Source organism: Balaenoptera musculus, chromosome 17, assembly GCF_009873245.2.
Source record: "Balaenoptera musculus isolate JJ_BM4_2016_0621 chromosome 17, mBalMus1.pri.v3, whole genome shotgun sequence".
Taxonomy (NCBI): domain Eukaryota; kingdom Metazoa; phylum Chordata; class Mammalia; order Artiodactyla; family Balaenopteridae; genus Balaenoptera; species Balaenoptera musculus.
Genome location: NC_045801.1, coordinates 4,385,172 through 4,411,025, shown reverse-complemented (window position 1 = coordinate 4,411,025; position 25,854 = coordinate 4,385,172). Strand labels below are relative to the sequence as shown.

The 25,854-nt window shown below is 50.3% G+C and overlaps 1 protein-coding gene across 1 annotated transcript in view; it reads right to left on the bottom strand.

The window, feature by feature from the left end:
* Window positions 1-25,854, bottom strand: part of COL22A1 (collagen type XXII alpha 1 chain) — a 242,723-nt gene that overhangs the window by 109,125 nt on the left and 107,744 nt on the right. The window contains exons 20-22 of the mRNA XM_036831041.1: window positions 25,651-25,704; window positions 21,824-21,877; window positions 8,266-8,319 (exon numbers count right to left, since the gene is read on the bottom strand). Of these exons, the coding sequence (XP_036686936.1) occupies window positions 8,266-8,319; window positions 21,824-21,877; window positions 25,651-25,704 (162 nt within the window). The remainder of the gene's footprint in view (window positions 1-8,265; window positions 8,320-21,823; window positions 21,878-25,650; window positions 25,705-25,854) is intronic.

Sequence of the window (25,854 nt, the reverse complement as noted above, 5' to 3'; positions counted from 1 at the left end):
GCTGCCTCCTATCCACGTGGCGAGCTCCTGGCCTTGCGGAGGTCCACTTCCCCGGGCTCTGCAACAGGGGTAGGAATCCTACAGCCCCAAGACTGAACATGACGATGCAGCAGGACAAGAGGTCCGGGCCTGGTCGCTGAGGGAACAGAGCGGTGGGGTGCATGCCCCATGAGGTGCACCCCAGTTGTCCCAGGCCACGTGGCAGCCTCCGTCCTCTCACGGCCTGCACGTGAGAATGTTCTAGAGAATGTTCCCCCTCCCCCAGGAGGCTTCAGAGGCAAGGAAACCTCGCATCTGTCACCACCAGCCAAAGTGCAGCGTGTTCATGAGTGAGAAGCATCATGGAGTCTGGGGGCACAGGAGCCCCGGGTGGAAGACGAGGTGTGGGTGGGTGATGGGATGCTGGCAGCGCCCGCTGATGCCATGGAGGGGAGCGGGGAGCGAGCAGGCAGAAGCTTCGGTCCTCACATCAGAGGCCTCTGCAAAGTCCTGGGGCCTCTGGAGAAGCGGCTCCTGGAGACCAGGATGGCAGGGGTGAAGGTCCTCCCTCCAGTCTACACGTATCGGGCACCTCCCGTGCTCCCTCCGGATCTCCAGGTGACCCAGCCCTCCCTTCCAGAAGACTGCAGTCTTGCAGAGTAAATAAAATGCAAGCCCGTGACCTCCTGGGAAAGCCGTGGGCTTGGCATCAAAGGCAGATGGTTAAATTCCGAGCAGCTGTTTGACTCGAGGCAAAGTATCTGGTTTATCCAAAGCCTGATTTCTAAACATACAGAGTAGTAGGTACGATAATACTTTCTTTTCATAGTTTTTGTAGCAAACCCCTGGGTCCTGGCACATGGAAGAACTCACGAGATATTTGTTGAATCTAATTAAAAATATAGAAAATGACAACAAAGAAGGAAGATGCTCTAAATGCACAGAAATCAAGTAAGGGCATAGCGGGGAAATCGGGGATGCATCTCAGAGGGTAGGGTGAGTTTGGTCTTCAAGGGCAAAGTGGGGCCTTGGCAAACGAAGGGGGGTCGAAGAGGGCGGGCACCACATGTGGACGGAGCAGGATAAACGGGAACAGGCAGCTTGGCGTGACTGGGGTGCCCAGTAAGAACAGGAAGCAGAGGCCCCTAAGACGAGGCAGCAAGTCTGGGGTCTGAAAAGTCCGGCTTTGTCTTTGAGGCAGCTCAAAATAACAGAGGTGTTCTAGAAGACAGACACAGTCAGGTCTGTGCTTAGGAAGATATTCTGCTGTCCTTAGGATCACTAGGGAGAAGGAATTCTGGAAGAGACAGACCAGGAGACAGTGAAACCACGGCGCACGCAAGACGCCAGTGAGGCTGGGCCCCGTGTAAGTGGATGGCGGGGAGGAATGCAGACCAGGGGATGGTCTGCACGGCAGTTCAGCGGTGACAGGTGAGCATCTGGCGGGGGTTGGATGCTACCTGAGACACTAAAAGGAGGAGAGGCTTTTCCAGGAAATCGACTCTGCAGGGGAAGGAAGAGATGTGGGGTTGGGGTGGGGGGGACGGGTTAGTCTGGGATGTGAGTTACAGGCCCTTCAGAGCCTCAACTAGAGAGAGATTCCCATGGGGTAGCTGGGGGCATGAAGAGAGTGCCGGAACCCAGTGACGCCACTGGTGGAAGGCTCTGGTGACGCGTTTACACCTCCCGGATCCTAGCGCACTCCACACAGAGCTGAGCGTAACATCAGCTGTCCTGGATGGTGCATATGGCACTTCAGAATCTTCCAGTGGCCTTGGGGACCTTACCAGTGACGGGCAACAACTACTGTTGAGATTGGACTAATCCCCCCGCCCAGACTTCTGGTTGACTTTAATTAGTACCCTCACTTTATCTTCTCTTTCTCCTGAAAACAAGTTAAACAAAACCCCAAACAGAAAGGCCATTTGAGTCACTTAGTTGGTAAGTTTCCAAATGAAACTAGCTGGCTCATTACTAAATCAATTTATGAATTTTCTATTTTGTTCTGCACATACTGGCATTGGGATTTTTAGGCACAAAGAAGCTGCCTTCCTCCCACCAAAAACAAAACAAAACAAAACAAAAACAAAAACAAAAAACCCTGCTTGCTACAAGCTTCACTATTCACAACAGCCATGACATGGAAACAACCTAAATGTCCATCAACAGATGAATGGATAATGAAGATGTGGTACATACATACAGTGGAATATTACTCAGCCATAAAAAAGGATGAAATAATACCATTTGCAGCAACATGGATGGACCTAGAAATTATCATACTAAATGAAGTAAGTCAGACAAAGACAAATATATGATATCACTTACGTGTGGAATCTAAAAAAAAATGATACGAATGAACTTATTTACAAAACAGAAACAGACTCACAGACGTGGAAAACAGACGTGTAGTTGCCAAGGTGGAGGGAGGATGCAGTGGGAGTTTGGGGCGAGCAGATGCAAACTATTACGTATAGGATGGATAAACAACAAGGTCCTACTGCAGAGCACAGGGAGCTATAGTCAGTAGCCTGGGATAAACCATAATGGAAAAGAATATGAAAAAGAATGTGTATACACATAACTGAGTCCCTTTGCTGTACAGCAGAAATTAACACAACATTGTAAATCAACTATACTTCAATAAAATAAATTTTTTTAAAAAGCTGCTTGAAAGCCAAAGACTCTCTGCACTATTATGCCTCTTTCGTAGGTGAGGATATTGGGGTTTCAGGAAAGAAACGTGGCTAAAGGAAAGTCAAGACTGAAAGGCAAGTCTCCGTGTGGCCAGGGACTCTCCGAGGAGCCAGAGGCAAGTCACCCTCCCCTCGTCACTGACGCGGATGTTGTGCGCAGACCAGGTGGAAACCAGGGTTCCAGGGACTGGCGTTTGGAGGCACGTCCTGTGTGCGTGTTTTGAGGGAGACTCTCCCGAGCTCCCACCTTTATGTCAACCAGGGGAGCTTTGCATTTGTCTAGTTCATACGTGTGGCTTTTATTTTTAAAGAGCAGCTGTAAAAATTGGACAAACTGACTGCTAAATTTTCTCCCAAGCTTTAGGAATACTTCATAAAGTATGAAGAGTGGGAAATAACTTCAAAAAACAGAAACAGGGAGCATCTAGCATTTTCCCACTGGATTTTAAGGCCCAGGAGGGCAGAGACCGTGTCTGGTTTTGTTCACCGTTTTATCCCAGGGCACAGGGACGATGTTCAATCACCGTTTACCGAGGGAAGAGTATTAGGAGCGGAGGTAGAAACGAGGAGGAAGGAGATGGCGGGGGGCAGGGGCGATCCTCAAGTCCTGGTCCACTGCCCGCTCTGGGCAGGGCGCTCCCACAAGCCAGGATGCAGGGTGTGGCTTGTCGGGCCCTGGAGGTGTTAGAAGCTGGTGAGGGGGCTGGGAGGACAGAGAGAACAAGTGTGGAAGCAAGTGAAGGCACAACTTTGGGGACCGGAAGTCCTAGGGATGAAGTCACCGTGACTGTAACCGAGGGGCCGTCCTAGCTGGGGCTGGTCAAGGCAGGCCCCGCAGAAGGGGCCACGTTGAAGCTGAGAACTGAGTGGCCAGAAAGTCCAGGGAAGGGAGAACAGTGGGTTCAGGGGCCTGAGACTGGACGGACCGCCGTGCGTTGGCAGGACTGACGGGGTCAGTGTGAAGGAGTGAAGTGAGCAGGGGACAGGGACAGGGCCCCGGGGAAGGTGGTGGGGTGCCGCGGTGGGAGGGGCAGCTGGGAGGCAGGTGCGCTGCTTCAGGGCTGGGGGCCAGGATGGCTGGGACCTGGGCTTCAGAATCGGGACAGCGAGAGCCGGTCTGACTTGTAGGAGAAGTGCACAAGACTTCACGGCAGGTCGGGTGTGTGGAGCGAAGGGATGAGGACGACCCTGAAGGACTCGGTAGGTGATGGGGCCCTTTGCCGAGGCGAGGACACTGCGGGGGGGAGCGCACCTGGATGGGGTGGGCACCAGCCGTCCTGCTGAAGAAGGCTGAGTGCTTCATGCGAGTGTCTGAGGCACCGGGTGGAGCTCCCCAGGGGCTGGAGCTCGGGGAAGGGCTGCTGCGGAATTAAACGCAGACAGGAGAGAGTGATAAAAAAAGAGGGGTGGCCTCGTGTGGCTGGATTAACGAAGGTGTGCGTGACACCAGCTCAGCTCATGGGAGGTTTTCACCCTCTTCTCTTTTTATCATCAATAAAAATACCTAAATAACCCATTCATCTAATTATTAAAGAGAGTGACAAATGAGCCAATAGATCTAAATGTTAACAACAAAATAACTGCTTTAATTATTACTAATAAAAAAACTAAGTAATGACTATCAATTAACCAATAAGTCTAACTATTATTAATAGGACGTTTGATCCTTCTTAATACGATGGTGACTTATTAATAGAATGTTTGATCCTTCTTAATACGATGGTGACTTAACAGCTACTTAATGTGCTCAGTGATTACAGTGATGATGTATAAATAACCAATTAACCCAATTATCATTATTAATAATGGAATGGCAAATAACTATTCCTAATAACCACCAAGTTCCAACTGGAGCAGATTTATAAAACTGGATGGAATTTGAAGATGAATGAAAATTACTTGCATAAATTAGCACGGCAATCGCACTCCCTGCATGACTTGGTAATGTCAGCTTTTTCGGAAGTTGCTCCTAATTGTGAGTCCTCCTCTCAGTATGTAACTCCAGGGGCACAATGACTGCCCCCCTCAGGAGGGTTCCTGTGTAGAGGCCCAGGACCTCGAACCCACTCCGCCTTCTGGGGTTGGCCCCTTCCCTGGCTGTGTTCCCACCAACTCAAGAGGCTTCCTGCCATCCTGACTGCAGCACTGTCTTTGCATAAACAGTTGCCCAGACCAGACACAGATTTCCACTTTTCCTAAGAGGCTGCCAGGATACAGAAGCCACCACGTGGAACGTGTGTACTGAGTCTAAAACATTCCAGCAGGTGAGAATTTCCATCTTGAAAAAGAGGCACCAAAAGCATCTTCTAGAATGCCAGCCGCCCTGGGGCTTGGCGCACTCTGAGGCTGCAGTGCTGGCTCTGCCCGTTACAAGCAAAGCTAATTAAACTCTGAGCTCAATTTCTTTAGATTGTAAATGGGCTTAAGCATTGTTTTCTCACAGGTGGTTATATACACGATTATAGACGAACACCAAGGAGAGTGTTTGACAGGAGCAGAAAACTAAACATATATGCCCTCTGCCCTCTTCTCATCAGAGCAGGAAACCATGTGACTTAGTTTCTGCTGCAACAGAGCCAACCTTGATTTTCCAGATCAGCGTAGGGACCCTCCTCTGGGCCCGAGAGAGGCTGACGACCTCTCCCCCAGAACCAGAGCTCTGAATACCCCTCTCCCAGGACTCAGCTCAGAGGACTGTCAGACTCTATGTGCATCTCTTTCTGCCCCATTACATCTGGCTCCTCTGGGCACGGACAGCGGCTGCCAGGTTTCCCAACGCCAGAGCTGCATCTGCGCACGGTGGGTATTCAGTAAATACCTGCTGAATGAGTGAACCAATGAACAAATGGACAAATGCACGGATGGCAAGCAGGAGAAAACCGTGGCCAGGCCCAGAGAAGGTGAGTGTTCAGACGTGTAAGGAAGGGTGAATCACAGTGATGGGCAGTGACCGACCAGGGAGACACTGCTCTCAGTGCGGACGTGGTGGGCTTAAGTGCAGCTCTGTGTCCCTTGGGTGGTGATCCAATGCGGGGTGCCAGGTAGGACATACTACATACTCTACGTTGGTTCTGAACCACTGAGATCCCCGAATACATCGGGCGCCCTATTTCTGGCAAAACCCCTGCTGTGGGAAAGCCGATCGCGTTTTCATCCACAGCACCCAGCTCAATGCCTGGCATTCGGCAAAGATTTGCTGAAGGAAAATGGTTTCAAAATTAAAAATGAAAGAAAGGAATATATTTTCCAAAGTAGTCAACAAAAAGTTATAGGGACAAAATCTGTAACTTAAAGCGATTTGATGGAGCTGGGTTTATGGTGAATTTTTGAAACACACAAGCTTTGCTCACTGGAAAGCAAGGTCATAAAACAAATGCAAAAACACTCTGTCTTTCACTATGAACATCAAAATGCCACAGCGAATGTGGACTCTTTAGAAGACCGTGAACAATGGCTGATCTTACAGCCCCTCATCCCGGGCTGTAGCCTGACCCCAATGCGAGGGACTGAAATGAAGCCCGAGATTTGCGTGCGGGTTGCCCATCACACACCTCCTATGTCAGCGTGGGAAAAGCGGGTTTTGCAAGTGCAGTGGGCAGTGTCCTCTGGGGGGTGCCTCCCTGACAATGTCAAAGGACAGTGCGGTCAACACCATGGGACTCGGGCGTGGAGGCGGAGACGGCCCGTAACAGGCGGGCGCCAGAGCAGACCACTTACCGTAGCGTGGGGGGGGCCCGTGGACGAGCCCTGAGTGATCCCACCTGCCTGCCTGCCTGCGGCCACCACACCCAGGAGGACAGGACAGCACCCCGCCCGGTGCTCTCTGTGCCTCCGGAACCCCCCATCACCCGGTCACACCCCCTCACCTTCTCTTCGAATCGCCCTCCCCTTTTACTTTTCTTGGTATTTGTGACAAATGATGAGGCTGAAGTTGAAAAGGTAAAGTGACTTGTCCGAGATGCCACAGCCAGAAAGGGGCCGAGGGCCACGACTCTAACCTCCTAACCTCCCCACCAACTGGGCTCCCCCCCAGCACACTGCCTCCCCCCCAGCACACTGCCTCCCCCCCAGCACACTGCTTCCCCCCCGGCACACTGCTTCCCCCCCGGCACACTGCTCCCCCACCCCGGCACACTGCCTCCCCCCGGCACACTGCTCCCCCCCCGGCACACTGCTCCCCCCCGGCACACTGCCTCCCCCCGGCACAGTGCTCCCCCCCCAGCACACTGCTTCCCCCCCGGCACACTGCCGCCCCCGGCACACTGCCTCCCCCCCAGCACACTGCCTCCCCCCCAGCACACTGCCTCCCCCCGGCACACTGCCTCCCCCTGGCACACTGCTCCCCCCCGGCACACTGCTCCCCCCGGCACACTGCCTCCCCCCGGCACACTGCTCCCCCCCGGCACACTGCTTCCCCCCCGGCACACTGCCTCCCCCGGCACACTGCTCCCCCCGACACACTGCCTCTCCCCCGGCACACTGCCTCCCCCCGGCACACTGCCTCCCCCCGGCACACTGCCTCCCCCCGGCACACTGCTCCCCCCCGGCACACTGCCTCCCCCCGGCACACTGCTTCCCCCCCGGCACACTGCCTCCCCCCGGCACACTGCTCCCCCCCGGCACACTGCTCCCCCCGACACACTGCCTCCCCCCGGCACACTGCTCCCCCCCGGCACACTGCTCCCCCCGGCACACTGCGTCCCCCCGGCACACTGCCCCCCCCGGCACACTGCCTCCCCCCGGCACACTGCCTCCCCCGGCACACTGCCTCCCCCGGCACACTGCTCCCCCCCGGCACACTGCCTCCCCCCCGGCACACTGCTCCCCCCCGGCACACTGCTCCCCCCAAGCACACTGCCTCCCCAGGAATTTACCGACCCTGCTCCGGGGGAGGCTGCGGTGGGGACCGAGTGGCGAGCTTTGGTGCAGGGGGCAAAGGGAGAATGAAGGGAACTCTGGACACCCTCCAGTGCCGGGCGCCTTGCTCTGTCCACACTAAGGCATGTGTGTCGGGGGCAGGAGGTGCTCACAGTGACACACACTCACAGATAAGGGGGCCTGGGAGGGAGGGAGGGAGGTGTCTGCTGAGCGGCGCGTGGCCCTGAGCAAGTCTCTGGGCATCTGGGAGGCTCACCCCTCGTCTGTGAGATGAGGATGGTGACCCCGAGCCTGCCCACCTGGCGAGGTGGCTGTGGAGGTCCACAGGGGGCCACAGGGACAGCACACGTGAGGCTGTGTGGGAGTGAGGAGCTGGACCAAGCCTGGGGCCAGAGGACGTTACACCACAGCTGAGTCTGAAAGCGGACGGGGAGGAAGGCGAGGAGGGGGAGGGGGAGGAGATGAGGGTCTGTCCTCCTCCAGGCCTAAACCCCTCCAGGAGACCAAATGGCCGTTCTCCCAGCACCTGAGATGGGAGGCAGGGGGAGCAAGGGGCAGAGGGAGGGCGAGTGTCCCACCGAACATTCTTTTCAATGCTCTGATGCGGTGACCCTGCAAGATTCTGGTTACAACCTGAGAATCGTTACCCCATCATTTATTTAACCAGAGCAAGCAGTGTTGCTAAGGAAGAGGATTTAAAGATAGTAGTTACCTGCTGTCCCAGCAATCCAGGGATTCCAGGAGGGCCGGTCTCACCTTTCTTTCCCTGAGGACAAAAGAAGCAGCCAAAATTAACAGGCAGGCAGCTCCCGGAGCCCATCTGATGGCACGTCTGGGGCAGACTCCCTGATAACAGCCCGTCCCCCTCGGGATGCCCTACGGGGAAGCAGTGTGGGATTGGGAAGAAGTCTGGAGTCACGGAGGTTCCCCTTTGGATGCCGGCTCTGTAACTTGGATGATTTTGGTAACACATGGCCCAAAATTCAAAAAGTACAGCAAGGTTTACCTGAGAAAAATGTCCTTATCCTGTCCCCTGCCACTCAGTCCCTTTCCTTGAAAGCAACTAATCCTACCAGATGTTGGCTAATCTTTCCAGAGGCATTTTATGTTTAGGTAAGCTTTGCACACACACACACACACACACACACAATGTGCACACACACACACACAATGTGCACACACACACACACATATTCTCTCCCTCTCCCCCTTTTTTTCTTTACAAACTGTAGCATATCATTCAATCTACTGATAAACTTGGCTTTTTTTCACTTAACAATTTAACCTGGACGCATCCTGTATCAGCATGTGGAGAGCCACTCCATTCTTTTCCACAGCTACATAGTTTTCACCATAAGGATGAAACGTGACACATTTCAACTCTGGGTAGGTGGGTCATTTGGACCATTTCTGCTCTTCTGCTGCTAGACTCCACACTGCTGTGCAGGACCCCAGCGGGCCATCCTGTGGGAGTGACCTGTCCCACTAAACCTCAGAGTCTACCCCTTCGAACAGGGGTGAGGTGTGTGCTGGTCAGCTACACAGCACACGGCGTACATTATATTACAGGGGTGTGTGAATGATGGAAGGCCCGTCTGTTTGCTTTCTTGCTCACAGCTGTTCTCATGAGGTCAAAGCATTGCAATCAGAAAGGAAAGTAAAACAAGACTCTGAATAAGAATCGCATTCCTTGAGCACCTGTTTTGCGTCAAACCCTCTTTTGAGGTTTCCCACATTTTCCTTACGTCTTTACTCTGCAGGACGCCCGTGTGATGCAGGTGTTCTCAGTCCCACCGGGAGGTGTGGAAACTGAGGTTCAGCGTCAAGTCTCTCATGTGACACAGCTAGAATGTGACGGGGTTAAGATTCAGCCCCAGATCTGTGTGTGCTGGAGCCTGCACATGGAACTCTTATTTCCCAGGGCTCTGAAGATGACTAAAGGATATAAGTTCTACAAAATATCTCTAATAGTCTAGACTGCTAGATTATAGGAGCTGGACGACGTCAGCTTCTTCTCTCTTTCTGAAACCCTGGCCCCCTCCTGTCTCTGCCACTGGACACTCTGGTTTGTCCCCGTGTGCTCCCCCACCTTCAGAGGAAAGGTGTCTTTACGACCTTGGACTGTGCCAGCCCAGCCCTCTGGGGTCCTGTGGATCCCACCTTTCTCCCTCCCCTCCCCGCCACCACGTTTCGGGAGCGCGTAGTCGGTGCTGAGCCCAGGGAGTGGTCCCGGGGCACCTCCACCCACAACCTGCCCCAAGAGGCCCCTTCCAGGTGCTTCTGCCTGGAATGCTGGTTCCCAGGTGCCCCACATGGCTCCATCCCTCAATTCCATCTGGTCTCTGCCAGACGTCCCCCTCACCCGAATGCCTTCTCTGACCGCGGTCCCCATCCCACCCTCTCTCCTCGCCCCGCTGTATTTCCCTTTGTTTCTATCACCACCACATACACTGTTGAGATTCATATCTACCAACTGCCCGTCCACCCACTGGGACGCTCATCTGAAAACGAGGACTGGCTCTGCTTGTCTTCAGTGCTATGTCCACGGGCCCAGAACAAGGCCTGCCGCATGGTGGACACTCAATAAACATTCGCGGGCTGGATACCTAACTTGTCCCTTCGGGACTGATGTGGTCCTGAGCCAGGACAGTGGCAGTGGGAACAGCAATGAGAGGGTAGAGAGACGGGCTGTTAGGGAGGAAAGCCGTTGGCAGACTTGCAGAGAGAGAGAGATGGTCTGATTTAGAGGCCCCTGGATCTGCACCCCTTGAGCTGGAGCACATCAGCCTGGAAGGTGCGATCAGGTCTAGGTCAGAATGAGTCCCTCGACACTTGTCAGGTAAAATTCAAAATGCGGTCACAGATACCTTCAGCGGGGAGCTGAGCCTGGCAGGAGTCCAGTCTGTGCATCCGTCCTGCTCTGATTACTGAAAACATCACGGAGCTGACCATGAGAGAGCTGAGAATGGCCGGCTCCCCTTCCTCAGGGAATGGAAACCAGGCATCTTCAATTTTCTATCTAGACAGACACCCCCTCCACTTGCTTCCAAGTTATGCCACAGCGTTATTTACAAGATGGATAAACCACATCCCTTCGAGGTCAGCAGAACGGCCTGGTGAATAGTCATCAGAATTCAGAACCCAGGCCAGAGACGTTTGGAGGAAAGGCTGAAAGAAATGAAGGGCTAGAACATTTAAAGGTTGATAAGCAAGGATCAGATGGAAGAGGAAGGGATGAGAAGGTCTGGGCTGTGACTGAGCAGGATTACTAACTACGATGCCAGTTTGCTTGGGGATGCAGCTTCAGTTTCCCTCTTCCAGAGGCTCCACCGCTGTTCGAGGGGTATGTGAGTTCTCAGCAGCTCCTCGCTCTGCTGGAGCGTGGGGATTGTATGCAGTGACACACTAATGCTCAGAAGATGAACACCGAAGACGATAAGGAAATGTGCAGAGGGCATGGAGTCAGGAGGTTCTCCAATGCCAGGGAAGTCAGTAAAATTGACCTGAAAAAGGAGAATTACGGGCGGGTCGGAGAGGTGTGGTAGGAGACACAGAAATGCAAAGCAGTGCATCCAGAGGAGCAGACATCCCGAGTGTTAGATTTTCAGCAAGAAGGAAAAAAGCAAGATGATGGCAAGAGGCCAGAGGAAGAAAAAAGCATCAGAGATTTGTGTTCGCAGCAGTGTCACAAGGCAGCCTCTCCCCCAAGAAAGGCATATGGTTCGTGGACCATCCATAAAGGGGCATCACCCAGAGAAATATCATGGTAACGGCTCTGTCCGGCTCCAGCACCTGCGTTCACATCTCCTCTACCCACAGTCTCCGGAGCTGCCCCGGTGCCTCTCAAAGCTCTCCTCCCTCCCCTCCTGCAGCCACAGCCACGAGAGCTGACCCCGTCCACGTGCCCTGCCCCTTCCCTCCAGACTTTTCTGGGCCAACCTGTGCTGGCAGGTTACTCTTCCACAAGGAGGAAAGAAGCTCTGTCCAAGTTACTTGCCACCTCCTTGTCTAAAAGACGTAACGTCTGCGTTTTATTTGGAAATTGACAGACCACGTGATTCTGACATGCCCTTTCAGTCTAGCATCCAGTGGCCATGCTCCCAGCCCTAAGCAGCAGCTCACGTGGGCTGCTTAGCCTGGCCCCAAAGACCCCAAGGACTCCTGGCCTCTGGAGCTTGGCCCACCAAGCCACCTGTCTGTAGGACGCATGCTCCATCTCACCTTGTCAAAGTCCTAGCCCAGCCCAGTGCCACCTCCTCCATGAAGTCCCAGCAATGATGAGAAATAATGGCAAAATAGGGCAAAAACATAATTGAGACGCATTCCCTGGTGTCACCCAAGAGCTCATGAGTTAGAATCGCCAGGGATGGGGCATAAAGCTCTAAGTAAGTAGTTGCAAGGACTTGGCCACTCACTGTGGTCAAAGGGATTCTCTATGTTCTTTTCCCAACCCCTTTCCTCTACAATATTATAAGAAAAAGAGTTCTAAATCTGAGGTGGAGGAGGACGGGCAAGCCATTTAAAACTTGCTGAATCTTAGTTTCCTCATGTGGAAAATTATAATCATTGTGATTATCTGAAAAGACAGTAGCAGAAGAAATAATTCAATATTTGAGGAAGTGATTTAAAAAGCATAACAAAGCATCATGCAAATGTAATAGATAGTTATGAGAATGAGAAGGAAGATGATGGAGACTCTGATGAAGAAGAAATGGTAATAGCAGAACTCTGGCTCTTCTGAGTCCCTGGCGTGGGTGAGAGACCACATGTCAAGCAGAGTTGGTTTCAAAACCACTACCTCCCAGCAGTGCCATGGAGATTAAATAAGATAATGTCCACAAAGTGCTTAGCACAGGATGTGACATTAAGAAACATGTAGTGGTGATGGTGCTGATGGTGGTGGTAGAGGTGATGGTGGCAGTGGAGGTGATAGCGATGGTGGTAGTGATGGTGGAGGTGTTGATGTGTTGATGTTGGTGATTACAGTGGTGATGGTGCAGGTGATGGTGGAGTTGATGATGGTGGTGATGGTGATGGAGGTAGAGGTGATGGTGGCAGTGGAGGTGATAGTGATGGTGGTAGTGATGGTGGAGGTGTTGATGTGTTGATGCTGGTGATTATGGTGGTGATGGTGCAGGTGCTGGTGGTGGTGATGGTTCAGGTGCCGGTGGTGCTGATGGTAATGGTGATGGTGGTGATGATGATAGTGTTACTGGTGGTGATGGTAAAGTTACTGGTGGATGTAGCAGCAGCTATGTACCCTCTGCATTTGCACCTACACTTGGGTGTGGGGATTTGAGATGTGCTGGCCAGCGCCAAGTTCTGCAGCAATAAAGAACTGTTTATTAACAATAAGCCTGTTCCTTGTCATTTTCCTTTTCTTCTCTTTTAAATTGCTACCCAACACAATGTCTGGATAAACGTTTGTAATTTATCACGAGGGCAGCTTTTTCAAGCCATTCTGGATGCCAGGATGCTGAGCAAGACCAGTATTTCTGAGGCTGCCTGTCTGTCTGTGGAGAAGAGGGGAACCTATAAATTCAGAGGAGCAATTCCCTCCCAGCCAGGACGAGTTAACACAGCCATGTGAGGGGCCATCATCCGATGAAAGGACTGCTTGTGCAAGTGGTTCTAATATGAGCCGTATGGTCCTTTTGCTCAGTCCCTGTTCTCCGTGCCTCCAAATGTCAAACGTGATTATTTTCTACCGGTTAGAGCTGAAACCAGGTGCTCAGAGAAAACCTAGAGGGTCCTGAAATAAGCCTGGCTGCACGCCACGAAAGGCATCCAACAGTGGCCTGCGATCCAAATGATGCCATCACCATCTGGCAGAGCAGAGGAAGGCGAGAAAAAAGGCTTTACACGTTGAAAAGTAAAACAAATTCAACCCAGGCTGCCACTTACAAAAGACCACTAGTGTTTCCCTCTCTCAAATCTACTAGAAATCAGGGCTGATGGACCTGATCGCTTTCAGCCATGTGAGACCCTCGGCTCCAAGGGCAGAAGGCAGAGATTAAAGTGACAGGTGTTCAGGGCATCCTTCAGAACAAGCACTGGCAGTTACAAGGGGTCCGAGACCTCTCCAAGGCTCCTGCTGAAAGGACTGCTAGTGTCCAGTTTAGAATTCTGGTGTGTAAGTGGACACACACACACCATTCTAAAGCAAAAACAGGAAAGGTTTGGAGCCAGGACAACCTGAGTTCTAATCCCTGCCTCACCATTTATAATCTGTGTGACGCTGGATAATCTGATTATACCTTCAAGTCTTGGTTTCCTCATTTGCAGAATGGGATTAAAACTGCCAGACTTCATAGGATCCTTGCGAAAATTACGTGAGAAACATGTGTGCAAAAAAACCCAAAAAAACAAAAGAAAACACCTAAGTGCCTGCTATGCAATGACAATTCAACCAATAGTATTTCCTTCCTACCTTACATTAGTTCTACATGTGTAGAGGTTCTGTTTTTAACATATGTTTTTAAAGCAACTGACACCATCAGGCCCACCAAGAGACATTTGGGGATCACTCTATCTCTAGGAAGAAGGGGAGCTTCACATTTGATAGTGTCACTTCTTCGGTTCTCACCTCTTGATAAGAGAGAAGAGAAGGCAGAAGATACTAAGAAAATGATCACAGGAACCAAAGAGACTGTCCCCAGCTTGTGGGAGGGGCGGTGACAAAGCCTGGAGCAACCTTGAGCAGTTAGGTCATTTAATATTTCTGGACATTAAATTTCTCACTGTCGATCTCAGAGATTCCTTCCACCATGACGATTCTCTAGCTTAAACGTTCCAAATTTTACACTGTTTAAATGTCTGACAACACGGAATTCTCTTAAGCAAAACTTTTTTTCCCCCTCCTTTTTGTCCAGAGAGGAAAGAAGATATCTAGGCTATTTTAGGTGTGCCTAGGACCACAGAGCAAGATAAAGACCAAGTAAAAGGAAAGGTACAGAAGAAACCAAGTTTTCTTCTTTGAAACTGAGCATTCTAGACGTCCAGATGACCAACAGGTACATGAAGAGATGCTCAACATCCCTAATCATCAGGGAGATGCAAATCAAAACCACAGTTAGATGTAACCTCACACGTGTTAGAGTGGCTATTACCAAAAGACAAGGAATAACAAGTGCTGGAGAGGGTGTGGAGAAGAGGGAAGCCCTGTGCACCGCTGGGGGGAATGTAAATTAGTGCAGCCACGATGCAGAACAGTATGGAGGTTGGTCAAAAAAAAAAAAAAAGGAACTACCACATGATCCAGCAAACCCAGTGCTGGGTATTTACCCAAGGGAAATGAAAACACTACCTTGAAAAGACACATGCACCCCCATGTTCACTGCAGCATTATTTACAATAGCCAAGCCATGGAAGGCCCCTAAGTGCCCCGGGATGCAACAATGGATAAAGAAATAATGGTACGCATACAAGAGAATAGTAGACAGCTATAAGAAGAAGGAAACTGTGCCATATGCCACAAGGATGAACCTCGAGGGCATCATGCTAAGTGCAATACGTCAGACAGAGAAAGACACATACCGTATAATCTCATTTATGATATGGGATCTAAAAAAACCTGAACTTATAGGTAGAGAGAACAGATTGGTGGTTGACAGAGGAGACAGGGGTAGGAGGTGGATGAAATGGGTAAAGGTGGTGAAAACTTTAAAAAAACAAGTTGGACATTCTCTGTCGCAGGTCAGAACCCAGGTGGCCAGATGTCCAGTCCTGGGTCCTGTTCTCCCCACACCACCCCAGTGTGTCAGCCCCCAGAGAGCAGACTCAGGTGTGATCCATTCATTCTTGCACCCTCATTGTATCTGATGCTCATGAACGACACTACACCTTTATGCATATTTTATATGTTTACACATATTTTCATATTTATTTTAATGCATGTATAAAAACATGTTTTTATAAATGTGAGGCACTCCTCTAAGTGCTGCAAATACAAAAATAATGTTCTCACAGACTTAACATTTTAGTGGTGATAACAAAAATAAACAAATTCTCAAATAAGAAAAATATGTCCTCTACAGAAAATTAAAATAGGCTGGTGTGAGAGTGACAGGATGTCTATTTTGGGGTGGATGATTAGGGCACAAGAGATTTTTTTTTTTTTTTGAAAAATCAACCTCGTGCAAGCTTTTGAGTGTCCAAGCGCCTCAGTGGCCTGGAGCCAGGCTGGTTCTGCTTTGGACCATTCAGGGTTCAGATGCACTTGTAGCAGTGCCCGCTCCAGCCAAGAGACAGCACTCCCGGACCCCAACGCCCCGCTCAGACAAGTAGGAGGAAACCTGAACCTCAGAAAGGCTTGAGTACCTTCTCTACCTCCGTCTAAAGCAGGAAGCAGCCGGGCAATGAGTGCCTATAACATCCCCCTCAGGGGGAAGCAACCATCTCCCAGGGCTATGGGCTCTGCAGGATGGGGATGAAGATGGGGATGGGGGTGGGGATGGGGAACGGGAAGGGGGTGGGGATGGGGATGGGGGTGGGGAAGGGGGTGGGGATGGGGAAGGGGGTGGGGATGGGGAAGGGGGTGGGGATGGGGATGGGGGTGGGGGTGGGGATGGGGGTGGGGAAGGGGGTGGGGGTGGGGATGGGGTGGGGGTGGGGATGGAGGTGGGGATGGGGATGGAGGTGGGGAAGGGGGTGGGGGTGGGATGGGGAAGAGAGTGCCTGGCTCCTGACTCCCCTTTCACTACGTCATTGTCGAAAAATACCAGCTTTGTCCAGAATGAATGCATTCACCTCGCCAGAGATTACACTGTCTGCCGGTTGCTAATCTCTAAAATAAAGGGCCCGGACCCCTTTCCCCACCCCGTGCTTTAGTCTCAGTATCTCAATTCCCAGGTCCCTGTGGCTTGTCACTGTCTCGTCTCTTCTCTTGTCACAGCCTGAGCGCTGCCATTAGCAGCTCTCAGAGTGACGTTCCAATTGAAGCAGGAAGCGGCAGGTCGCCGTGTGGGAAGGAGGGGGATCCTGCTTTGCGTCAGTCATCATCCTGTCTCAGGCCTTCCTGACTCAGCCGCAGGCTGACTGAACAGGAAGCTGCCCCCCAGCCCACGCCACCATCACCGTTCGTCGTCCGTCCACAGGTAAAGCCACGGAGGAGCAACACCCCCGGCATGGCGCAGCTCAAGTCAGGGGATCACCAAGGACACCGGAGGGACGGGGTCCCCAAGGACACGCCTGGCCATCGTACCCCATTCACTGGAGGATGCAGGACGCGGGAGGAGCCCTCCTCTGCCCCGGCACACCCTCTGTTAACACCCTCACCCCCCGCCTTGCGACTCTCGGCTCACCCTCCCCTGCTAGACACTGGGTCTCTCAGGCCACGGGCTCTGCCTCTGTTCCAGCGTCCCCCCTGCCTGGCAGACCACCTGGCCCAGGACAGGTGCTCCTCCCAGCCACGCCCACACACCCCCACCCGGTCTGGGCCACGCCCTTTCCCCTTGCTCTTTTGGTCACTGCCATCATCCCCCCCAACTGGTCTCCTCCGGCTGCAGTCTGTTCTCAACACAGCGGCCAGATGGATGCGTTTAGAATGTAACCTGCGCCGCGGCACGCCTGCACCCCAAATCCTGAATGAACAAATTGCAACCAGAAATGTACGAGACAGTCCAGGAAACGGTGAACCCAAAATGAATACACGAAGAAGCTTTTTCATAGATTTAGGTGGGATGACGGTATTAAGGTTTTGTTTCTTTTACGTACGTGCTGAAATATTTAGAGACACAATGTGATGCTGTTTGAAATTGCTTCAAACTAACCCAGCAGTGGGTGGAGGTGGGTGAGTCACCCACTGGCCAGTGACTTGGTAAGTGCTGAAATGGGCTTGGGGGATAAGGGGGTTTACTTCACTTTTCTTTCTATTTTTGTGTATGTTTAATTTTTTTCATAATAAAACATTTTTGAACACACTCAATAGCCCCACGTCGCTCACGGTAAAAGCCAAGATCCTCACGATGGCCCACGAGGCCTGACATGGACCTGCTCCCAGTTTTAGGACTTCGCCTCCTCCATGCTGGGCCCTTGCTCGCTCTGGCCACATAGGTCTCTGTGCTGACACACACGCAGCCGCCTGCCCCAGGGCCTTAGCTCTAGCTGTTTCCTCTGCCTGCTCAGCTCTCCCCCCAGCTACCCGTACAGCCAACTCCCTCACCTCCTGAGAACGCGCCAAAACAGGACTTTCTCCATGGGTCTTCCAGCATTGTTTATTTAAATGCTAATTAGTATGATTCTTTTCCTTGCCTACCAGAATGTAAGCATCTTGAAGGCAGGGATCTTTATTCTTCACTGAAGGATCCCACTTGCCTAGAACAATGCCCATCACCCAGTAAATGATGAAGAAATATTTGCTGAATGAATGAATTTGTGGAAGGAAGGAAAAGGGAGCAAAGAAGATGCAGGGATGGGAGAAGGGCTAGTAGAAGAAAAATGGCAGAGATGGGAAAGGACAAGAGAAACAGAAAGAGAAGAGAAATCAGTCCAGGGTCCTCGAAGGATGCTGGCAGAGGTTGAAGTAAAAGCCACGTCCGTGGCCCTTTTACTTACAGATGCGCTTAGGAGCTGGAGACGAAGGAGCCCGAATAAAAGCAGATGGACATGAGCCAGTGTCCAGAGGCAGGACGTCCTCTCGGGCAGGGGGGGTACTCCCTGTGTCTGAATTACTCTCTTCAGTGTCCCATCTGTTCCTGCTGAAATCCGCTCACTCCTGCGAGGCTGCCTCAAATACCACGCTCCCTGCTCCCAGCCCCACGGCCTCTCTCCACTGAGCTCCCTCTGTCCTCTCTACACTTAAAGTCCTTATTGGTCCCCACGGAGGCATCTGGCTTGCCTGTTCATGGGTCTCAAGTCCCACAGGCTGTGAGCTCCCGGGGGAGGAGACCATAATCTCTTCAGGGACCCCAGAGCATTTAGCACAGCACCTGTGCTTGGTCAGGGCACTCGTGGGCTTTGCTGGCTGACTGATGCATGGAAGGGAAGAAGGGAAGAAAGAAGAAGGCCCTAGAGACACACGGTCCCGTGTGTGCGTCCCTGAGAGGCACTGGTGGCTGAGCCTGCAGTTCGTCCGTGGCCAGAGGGACGGCAGCCCTTCCCCAGCAGTGTCAGGAGGCCTGGTGCTTAGACGGAGCTCAGCGACTCAGTACGTGCGCCCCTACCCCCGTCCTACTCTGACTGCTTCTCTTAGACGGAGCTCAGCGACTCAGCATGTGCGCCCTTACCCCCGTCCTACCCTGACTGCTTCTCTGGGTCCCCCTCTTTTACTCCTCAAATCCCCACTCTTGGGGCACACGTCCAATCCCCAAGGCCCCTGGCCGGTGTTAGGTTTGGACCAGGCCCCGCCCCCGCTGCACAGGCGGCTGGTACTATTACTCTCAGGGGTTAGAGGTGTTTCTGGGAAGGACAGCAACCGTCCCTGGGCAGCACATGAACACTTTCTGGGGTGCCAGGAAGTCATGGCCAAGGAAGCGCGGCCTAGACAAGCAAGCCCAGGCAAGATTTGTCCCCTCTCCCCTTAATAAGAGCCAATTAAATAAAGATATAGATTAAAAAAAAAAACAAACAACCTTTGCAGTCATGCTTGCATCAAGAGTTCCACTCACCGTCTAACACTGTATTAGGAAAAGTAACACTTGGAGCAGTTCAAGGTAAGATGAGATAAGGGTCATCTAAACGTCAGTCACAGAAGGCACAGGATTGCTGTTTTCTCCTAAGACTGTGCATGAGTGTGTCAGGAGAACGAGCGCCGTGACAGCTGCCACATCCTGCTGCCCACAAAGGGCCCCATGCTGGGCACTATTTCTCACAACAACTCAGCCGGCTGGGTTGCCTTCCCACCATAACAAAGTAAACAGGCTCAGAGAGGTTGGGTGTCTTAAAGGGTCACACAGCTGCTGAGAAGTAGAGCTGAGCTTCATACCCAGGTGCGTCTTGCTGCAAAGTCCAGGATCCTCACTCCATACAGAGGCAAAGGCAACCCAGCTTTGACCCATCTGACTGACAGTGAAACTGAGGCCAGGGCTGGTGATGTTGAGTGGGAGGTGACATATCCAAGGTCTTCTAGTAGGATAAGTGACTTCTCCCACCCGCCCTACCTTCATGACACCCTGGCATGCTTCAGAGCTAGCCTTCACAATAAGCTCCTCTTAGAATCTTGAGATTTCAAGATTGTTACAGGATGCAGAGGTGCCTGGAAACCAAAAGAGGAAGTTCACTGGAGGGTAGGACAGGCTGGAGTCCGTGCTGAGTCACAGGAACAGGTCAGCCCACTTCAGAACTGAGGAGGCACAGTGTGGTCAGTGGGCCCAACCGCCTTAGACAGAGTGAATCCCAGCACATCTGTGACACCATCCGCTTCACTGAGCTACGGCATCTCCAGGCCATATGTGAAGCCATACACGGGACTGCGGCAGCCTCTGCCAGGTGCCAGGACCCTCATTTCCACCCATCTGTCAGGTCACCCGGCCTCTGAACTAAAACCTCCAAGGGCAATGAGCTCACTACCACCAGGGGCCGCCTCACGGTCTCTGGATGCTTGTGCCCTGGGGCTGTTTTCTTAAGTGAACCAGTAAAAGATGCTACAAGCTTCACTATTCATAATAGCCAAGACATGGAAACAACATAAATCTCCATCGACAGACAAACGGATAAAGGTGTGGTGTATACATACAATGGAATATTACACAGCCATAAAAAAGAATGAAATAATGCCATTTGCAGCAACATGGATGGACCTAGAGATTATCATACTAAGTGAAGTGAGTCAGAAAGAGAAGTACAAATATCATATGATAGCACTTACATGTGGAATCTAAAATATGACACAAGGGGCTTCCCTGGTGGCACAGTGGTTAAGAATCCGCCTGCCAATGCAGGGGACATGGGTTTGAGCCCTGGTCTAGGAAGATCCCACATGCCCCAGAGCAACTAAGCCTGTGCACCACAACTGCTGAGCCTGTGCTCTAGAGCCCGCGAGCCACAACTACTGAGCCCACGTGCCACAACTACTGAAGCCCACGTGCCTAGAGCCCGTGCTCTGCACAAGAGAAGCCACTGCAGTGAGAAGCCCGCGCACTGCAATGAGGAGTAGCCCCCGCTCGCTGCGACTAGAGAAAGCCCGCGCACAGCAACCGAGACCCAACGCAGCCAAAAATAAATAAATTAATTAAATTTATTAAAAAAATAAATAAAATAAAATATGACACAAATGAACTTATCTATGAAACAGACCCACAGACATAGAGAACAGACTGCGGTTGCCAAGGGGGAGGAGGGCGGGGAGGGGATGGAGTGGGAGTTTAGGGTTAGCACATGCAAACTAGTATATATAGAGTGGATAACAACAAGGTCCTACTGTAGAGCACAGGGAATTATATTCAGTATTCTGTGATAAACCATAATGGACAAGAAAATGAAAAAGAATGTATATATATGGATAACTGAATCACTTTGTTGTACTGCAAAAATTAACGTTGTAGATCAACTATACGTGAATAAAACAAACTAAAAAAATATGTTACAAGCTTAAGGGCTCGAGGTCAGGAAATGTGAGTTGAGTCCTTACTCTGTGCCAGGCACCTGCTGGGAACTGAGCACAGAGCTGAGGTCAGTCCCAGTTTGCCATGAGGGCACTGAGCAGAGAGATGCCACACCCTCTACCTTAAAACACAGTGTCAGGAGCTGTGCTTACTGGTGGATTCAAACCCATAAGGTGTGCACCATCTGGATAAAAAGACAAGGGCTAAATGAAATGAAATGAAATGAAATACCATAAGAAATTATGATATGGTATTCAAAAATAATGTAGATGTTTAGATTGGAGCAGCTAACAGCCTATTGGCAGACCTCTATTCTTTCACTGCTGTTTTTTCTTATTCTTTCCTTAAGACTTAGCTCAAACATTACCACTTTCAGGAAGCCCTGGCTGGCCCCCAGGTTGGGTCAGTTGCCCCTTCCCTGTGTTCTCTCAGTACTGGGCGTCCTTCTACTGGGGCTCTGATCACACAGGGATGTGAGTTTCTATATACATGACTCATGGCAGACCACAGACTCATCTGCATGAGATGACCCAGGACCCAACTCAAGGCTGAACATGTAGCCCATCCTCAACCACTGTTGATGAACTCAATCTAACCCTTCAATCTGCTTCCAATATTCATTCCAAGCTCCCAAGACTGGGGCCATCTCCTCTGTCTGAGCAGCTAAAATGGGGGGTGGGGGCAGTGCGGCTGAGTTGGGGCACCAGAAAGGAAAGACAGTTTACTTACTCGGAGACCTGGCAAACCAGGAGGTCCATCCTTGCCTTCTGGACCCATCAGACCCTTTAAAGGAGGAGAAAGGGGAAAAAACAAGAGAGACAGACCATGGTAAATACAGAGTAAAGACCACAGGATATACTTCGCCCTGTCACTCTCATTGGGTAGGAAAATACCATCCCATTCCAGTGGGGAAACTGGGAGGTTAGAAGGGAAAAAAACATCCTATTCCCTCAAATCTATAACACTTAAAATATGTGCACCTATCTGATGTAATTAAGTGTGATTAACAACCAAGATGTAGGCACCATCATTCACACTTTAAAGATGAGTACAATAAGGACCAAAGGCCTTGCATCAGTGCTTTGTAAAAAGTGCGCACAAAAGAGGTGCCTGGAATCCAAGTGTCTTTAGCTCTAAGCCTGGGGCCTTTGCCCCTGTATCTTGCTAGTTCGGCAATAACTGGCTTGGGTTATCTGACTCTCCATCAACTGCGATATGCAAAATGACAGTCTGGATAAATAAATGAAATCATCTGAGAAAGATCAATTTCCACAAAGCAAAAAAACACAAACAAACAAAAAACAAAAAACAAACTGGTGCAGGAAGAGGTCATACTGACCTAAGTAAAATCCTGCCCCCTAACACCTCACTAGGTACCTGCTGCCTGACCTCAGACAAGTCACTGGGCATCTGTGGACCTCAGTTAGCGCATCTCCAACGTGAGGATAATAAACTTTCCTACCGAGTGGTTGTGAGGACCACATGAAGGATGGGTACAAAAGCCCTGACAAAGCACCTCCTGACAGCACCCTGATTTATACCCAAATGTATAATGAGGTCACGTAGAATATGGCAAGAAATGTGAATGGGAAAATGAAAACTTCAGCTCTAACTGTGACTCTTACCACCAACTTTACGGGTGAATTTGGGCCAGAAATTCCCTCTCTGTGCTTCAATTTCCTCATCTTCAATAACATGATTATCATGCAAACAGCTACTATTGCCACATTTTGCATAACTATTAAGTGATGGAATTGTATTTAGGTCTAAGGTCTTTTCCCTTAATAACACCATAAAAATGAATACATGAATGGACAAACCGTAGTAATTAAAGGTTTAAATCTCCCTTCCTCACAAGGATTACTGCAGTGAGCTCAGGGCACACATCAAGGGAAGGAAGACCCTGCAGAAGTGAGTTTTCATTAAGCATCAAGAGATGTCTCACATTTGGTCTGCCCAGCTGGCCCTTTTTTTTATTACACTTAACCAAACATTGCTAAAACTACCAGAACTGTTTCATCTTGGGGAAAGAATCAAAGATGCAAGCCTCCTCAACAAGGATGGAGAATGCCACACACTGTTTCCATTTAGAGAATGGGGTACATTTTCCTCTTTCTGGGATTGCTAAACACAAACTCAAAATTTTCCATTCTCAACAGAAGTCACTGAAGCCAGGTTCTCGATTTGATTCAATCCAAAGAATATTTAGGGAGCAACTGCTCTGAGGGAGGCCCTGGGCTAGGTGCTGGTGGGGATTCAAAAAAGACAGAAATAACAATTGATATCAGTATTGGGCTTAATAAGGCTTCACAGAACAGTGCTTCTTACATTAACTCATTTAACCCTCACAGCACATTTATGTAGGAAATGATGTCGATGACGATGATTTCCAACTTAGGAAAGCAGAAGAGGATAAGAGGGGTAGAGTTCAAAAACCCAAAGCTACTTGGTGGATGAACTGGGACATGAAACCAGATGCTCTGGCTCCTAACCCCAAGTGCCTGCCATGGCCACATTGCTCCTTATGAGCTCAGACTGCAGTCAGGTCCCACTCTGATGTCCCTCTTGAATATCTGTCAGGAGGGTCACTCCTTCATTAGCATGTATTAAGTTCCCACCATGTGATAAACATGTGGATTTAGAGACAGGAGAGATATTGGCTGTGGCCTTAAGAACCTCCCACTCCTGGTCTCTCATCACTGTTCCCCACTTTTCACAAGGTCTTTAGGTAGGCTGTTGGGTTTCTGAACTCCTTCCAAGGGAATTTCATCACCAACATCATGCATTGTACTCAATCCCATTCTATCAAGAGTATCTAGCCCAGAGGACCTCTTCAGAACCCTGGACAGCTCCACGGGGCTGCAGGGTTGAGGTAGTCTGGTGTTTGCAAGTACTGAGGGTTCAGGAGCCTCTCCTTGTCCTATACAATGGGTCACAGGAATGACACATGCAGAGAATTCTCATTAATCATCTAGAGATTGCAAGTGTTTACTCACAATTATTTCTTTTTCACACTCCTTTCACATGGATCAGTCCATGTGCTTTCATCCCTGTATCTCCAGCCTTAATATTTCAATTGATATAAAATAAAGTACGAGACCACAAGTGTTTGAGGTTTCTTCCTTCTCTCCCTCCCTCATTTACCATCACAAAGTTTATATGAGGGGGAAGGACTGCCCATTATTACATCCCAGATCCCAGAGTGAGAGATCAAGAAGGCTGCCTCATGAAGTAAGCAGGGCTGAGCACTCCTAGCTTCTTATCCCTTAGTGGGAGCCACGAAGTAAAGTAATTCTCCTCTGTGCATCTCAGAGGATATACTGCTGCATTGTGCACTCAGGAATGAAAAGAGCATGGACCAGTCTGTCAGACAGGTCTGGGTTCAAAGCTCAGTTCTGCTTCTTAGCTGTATAACTTTGTGCAAGCTATTTAGTATCTCTGTACCAATGTCTTCATTGGTAAAAGTAGAAAAATAACAACTTCACCCTTGCAAACTTAATATGCATATGTTTGCATGTAAAATACACTACAGTACAGATGGTCAGTACTTGCCAATTATGACCTGAAATATATGTGCATATATGCACAGAGAGCTAAATACTGAGAGCATACTGCATTACCTGCATTATCTACTTTAAATCTCTCAACAGTTATAACAATGGTGGAGAGCTCTGGAAACCAAGCCTTGGAAAGGTTAAGCAAGGTATCTAAGGTTATAGAGACAGAAAGGAGCTTTTCTGACCTGAACTTTTCGATATGAAATTGTTCTAATTATACTGGCATTAAAAACATCTTCTAAGTTTCTTCTAGTTTTGTCCCAGCAAAAACATACACATTTATCCTAATGAGGAATGGGCCTTATTATAAATCCAATTATAAATCTGATTTATGGACATTTCAGGATAAGAGTTGTTTTATTTCCTTCAGTAAAACAGTCACTTGAAAGAAGCAACAGCATGTTACCAGGAGGAGCAAGGTTCAATCACTGACCTGTGGAATTTACTGTATTCTTATTAATTATCCTTAGTATCTGAACTCACATCAAAAATGATCACAGAGTCCCTTTGAATGGCCTCTTCCCAAATGGTTATTTACACATCATTAAATTCTTAACAGAGGGAGAAACCGAAGGCTGAAGTGCTCCAAACCACTGCAAAGTCGGTATTAATGAGAAACATGCGAAAAGCAAATGTGCACTGGAAATGATTCAACTGGCATTGAAGTGTCCAATGTTTTTATTCCACTTTATCTGAAAGGAAACTAAAACAGCAGACTGAACACCAGAAACCCCAATCCTGGCATGTTTGGGACTGGGGGCTCTGAAGGCAGGCTGCCTGGGCTTCAAGTCCAGTTCCACACTTGCTAACTGCATGATCCGTGCCCAGTGACTTCAGTCTTCAAGGCCCAGTTTCCTCCTGTGCTAGATGCTGACAACAACCCCTGTCACTCAGGGTGACGGGATGAGCTTCTGAAATAACGCAGAGCTCGGAAGCGAGAATGGCTATGATTTTCCAGACCTAGAGGTGTGGACCCCGGGCTGGGGAGGGATGACTTACCGGAGCGCCTGGTGGCCCAGGAGGGCCCTGGTGACCTCGTGGTCCCGGGGTTCCCTGGTAACACAAGTCAAACTAGAATTAGCCATGACTCCCCGTCCTTATGCCCCGGGCCACCACCCATGACCCTTTGCTGACTCAGAGTTTTCTTCCCAAGTTCCCAAAGGGGACCCAGAGACACAGGGTGGGAATCTGCATTCTTGGCAG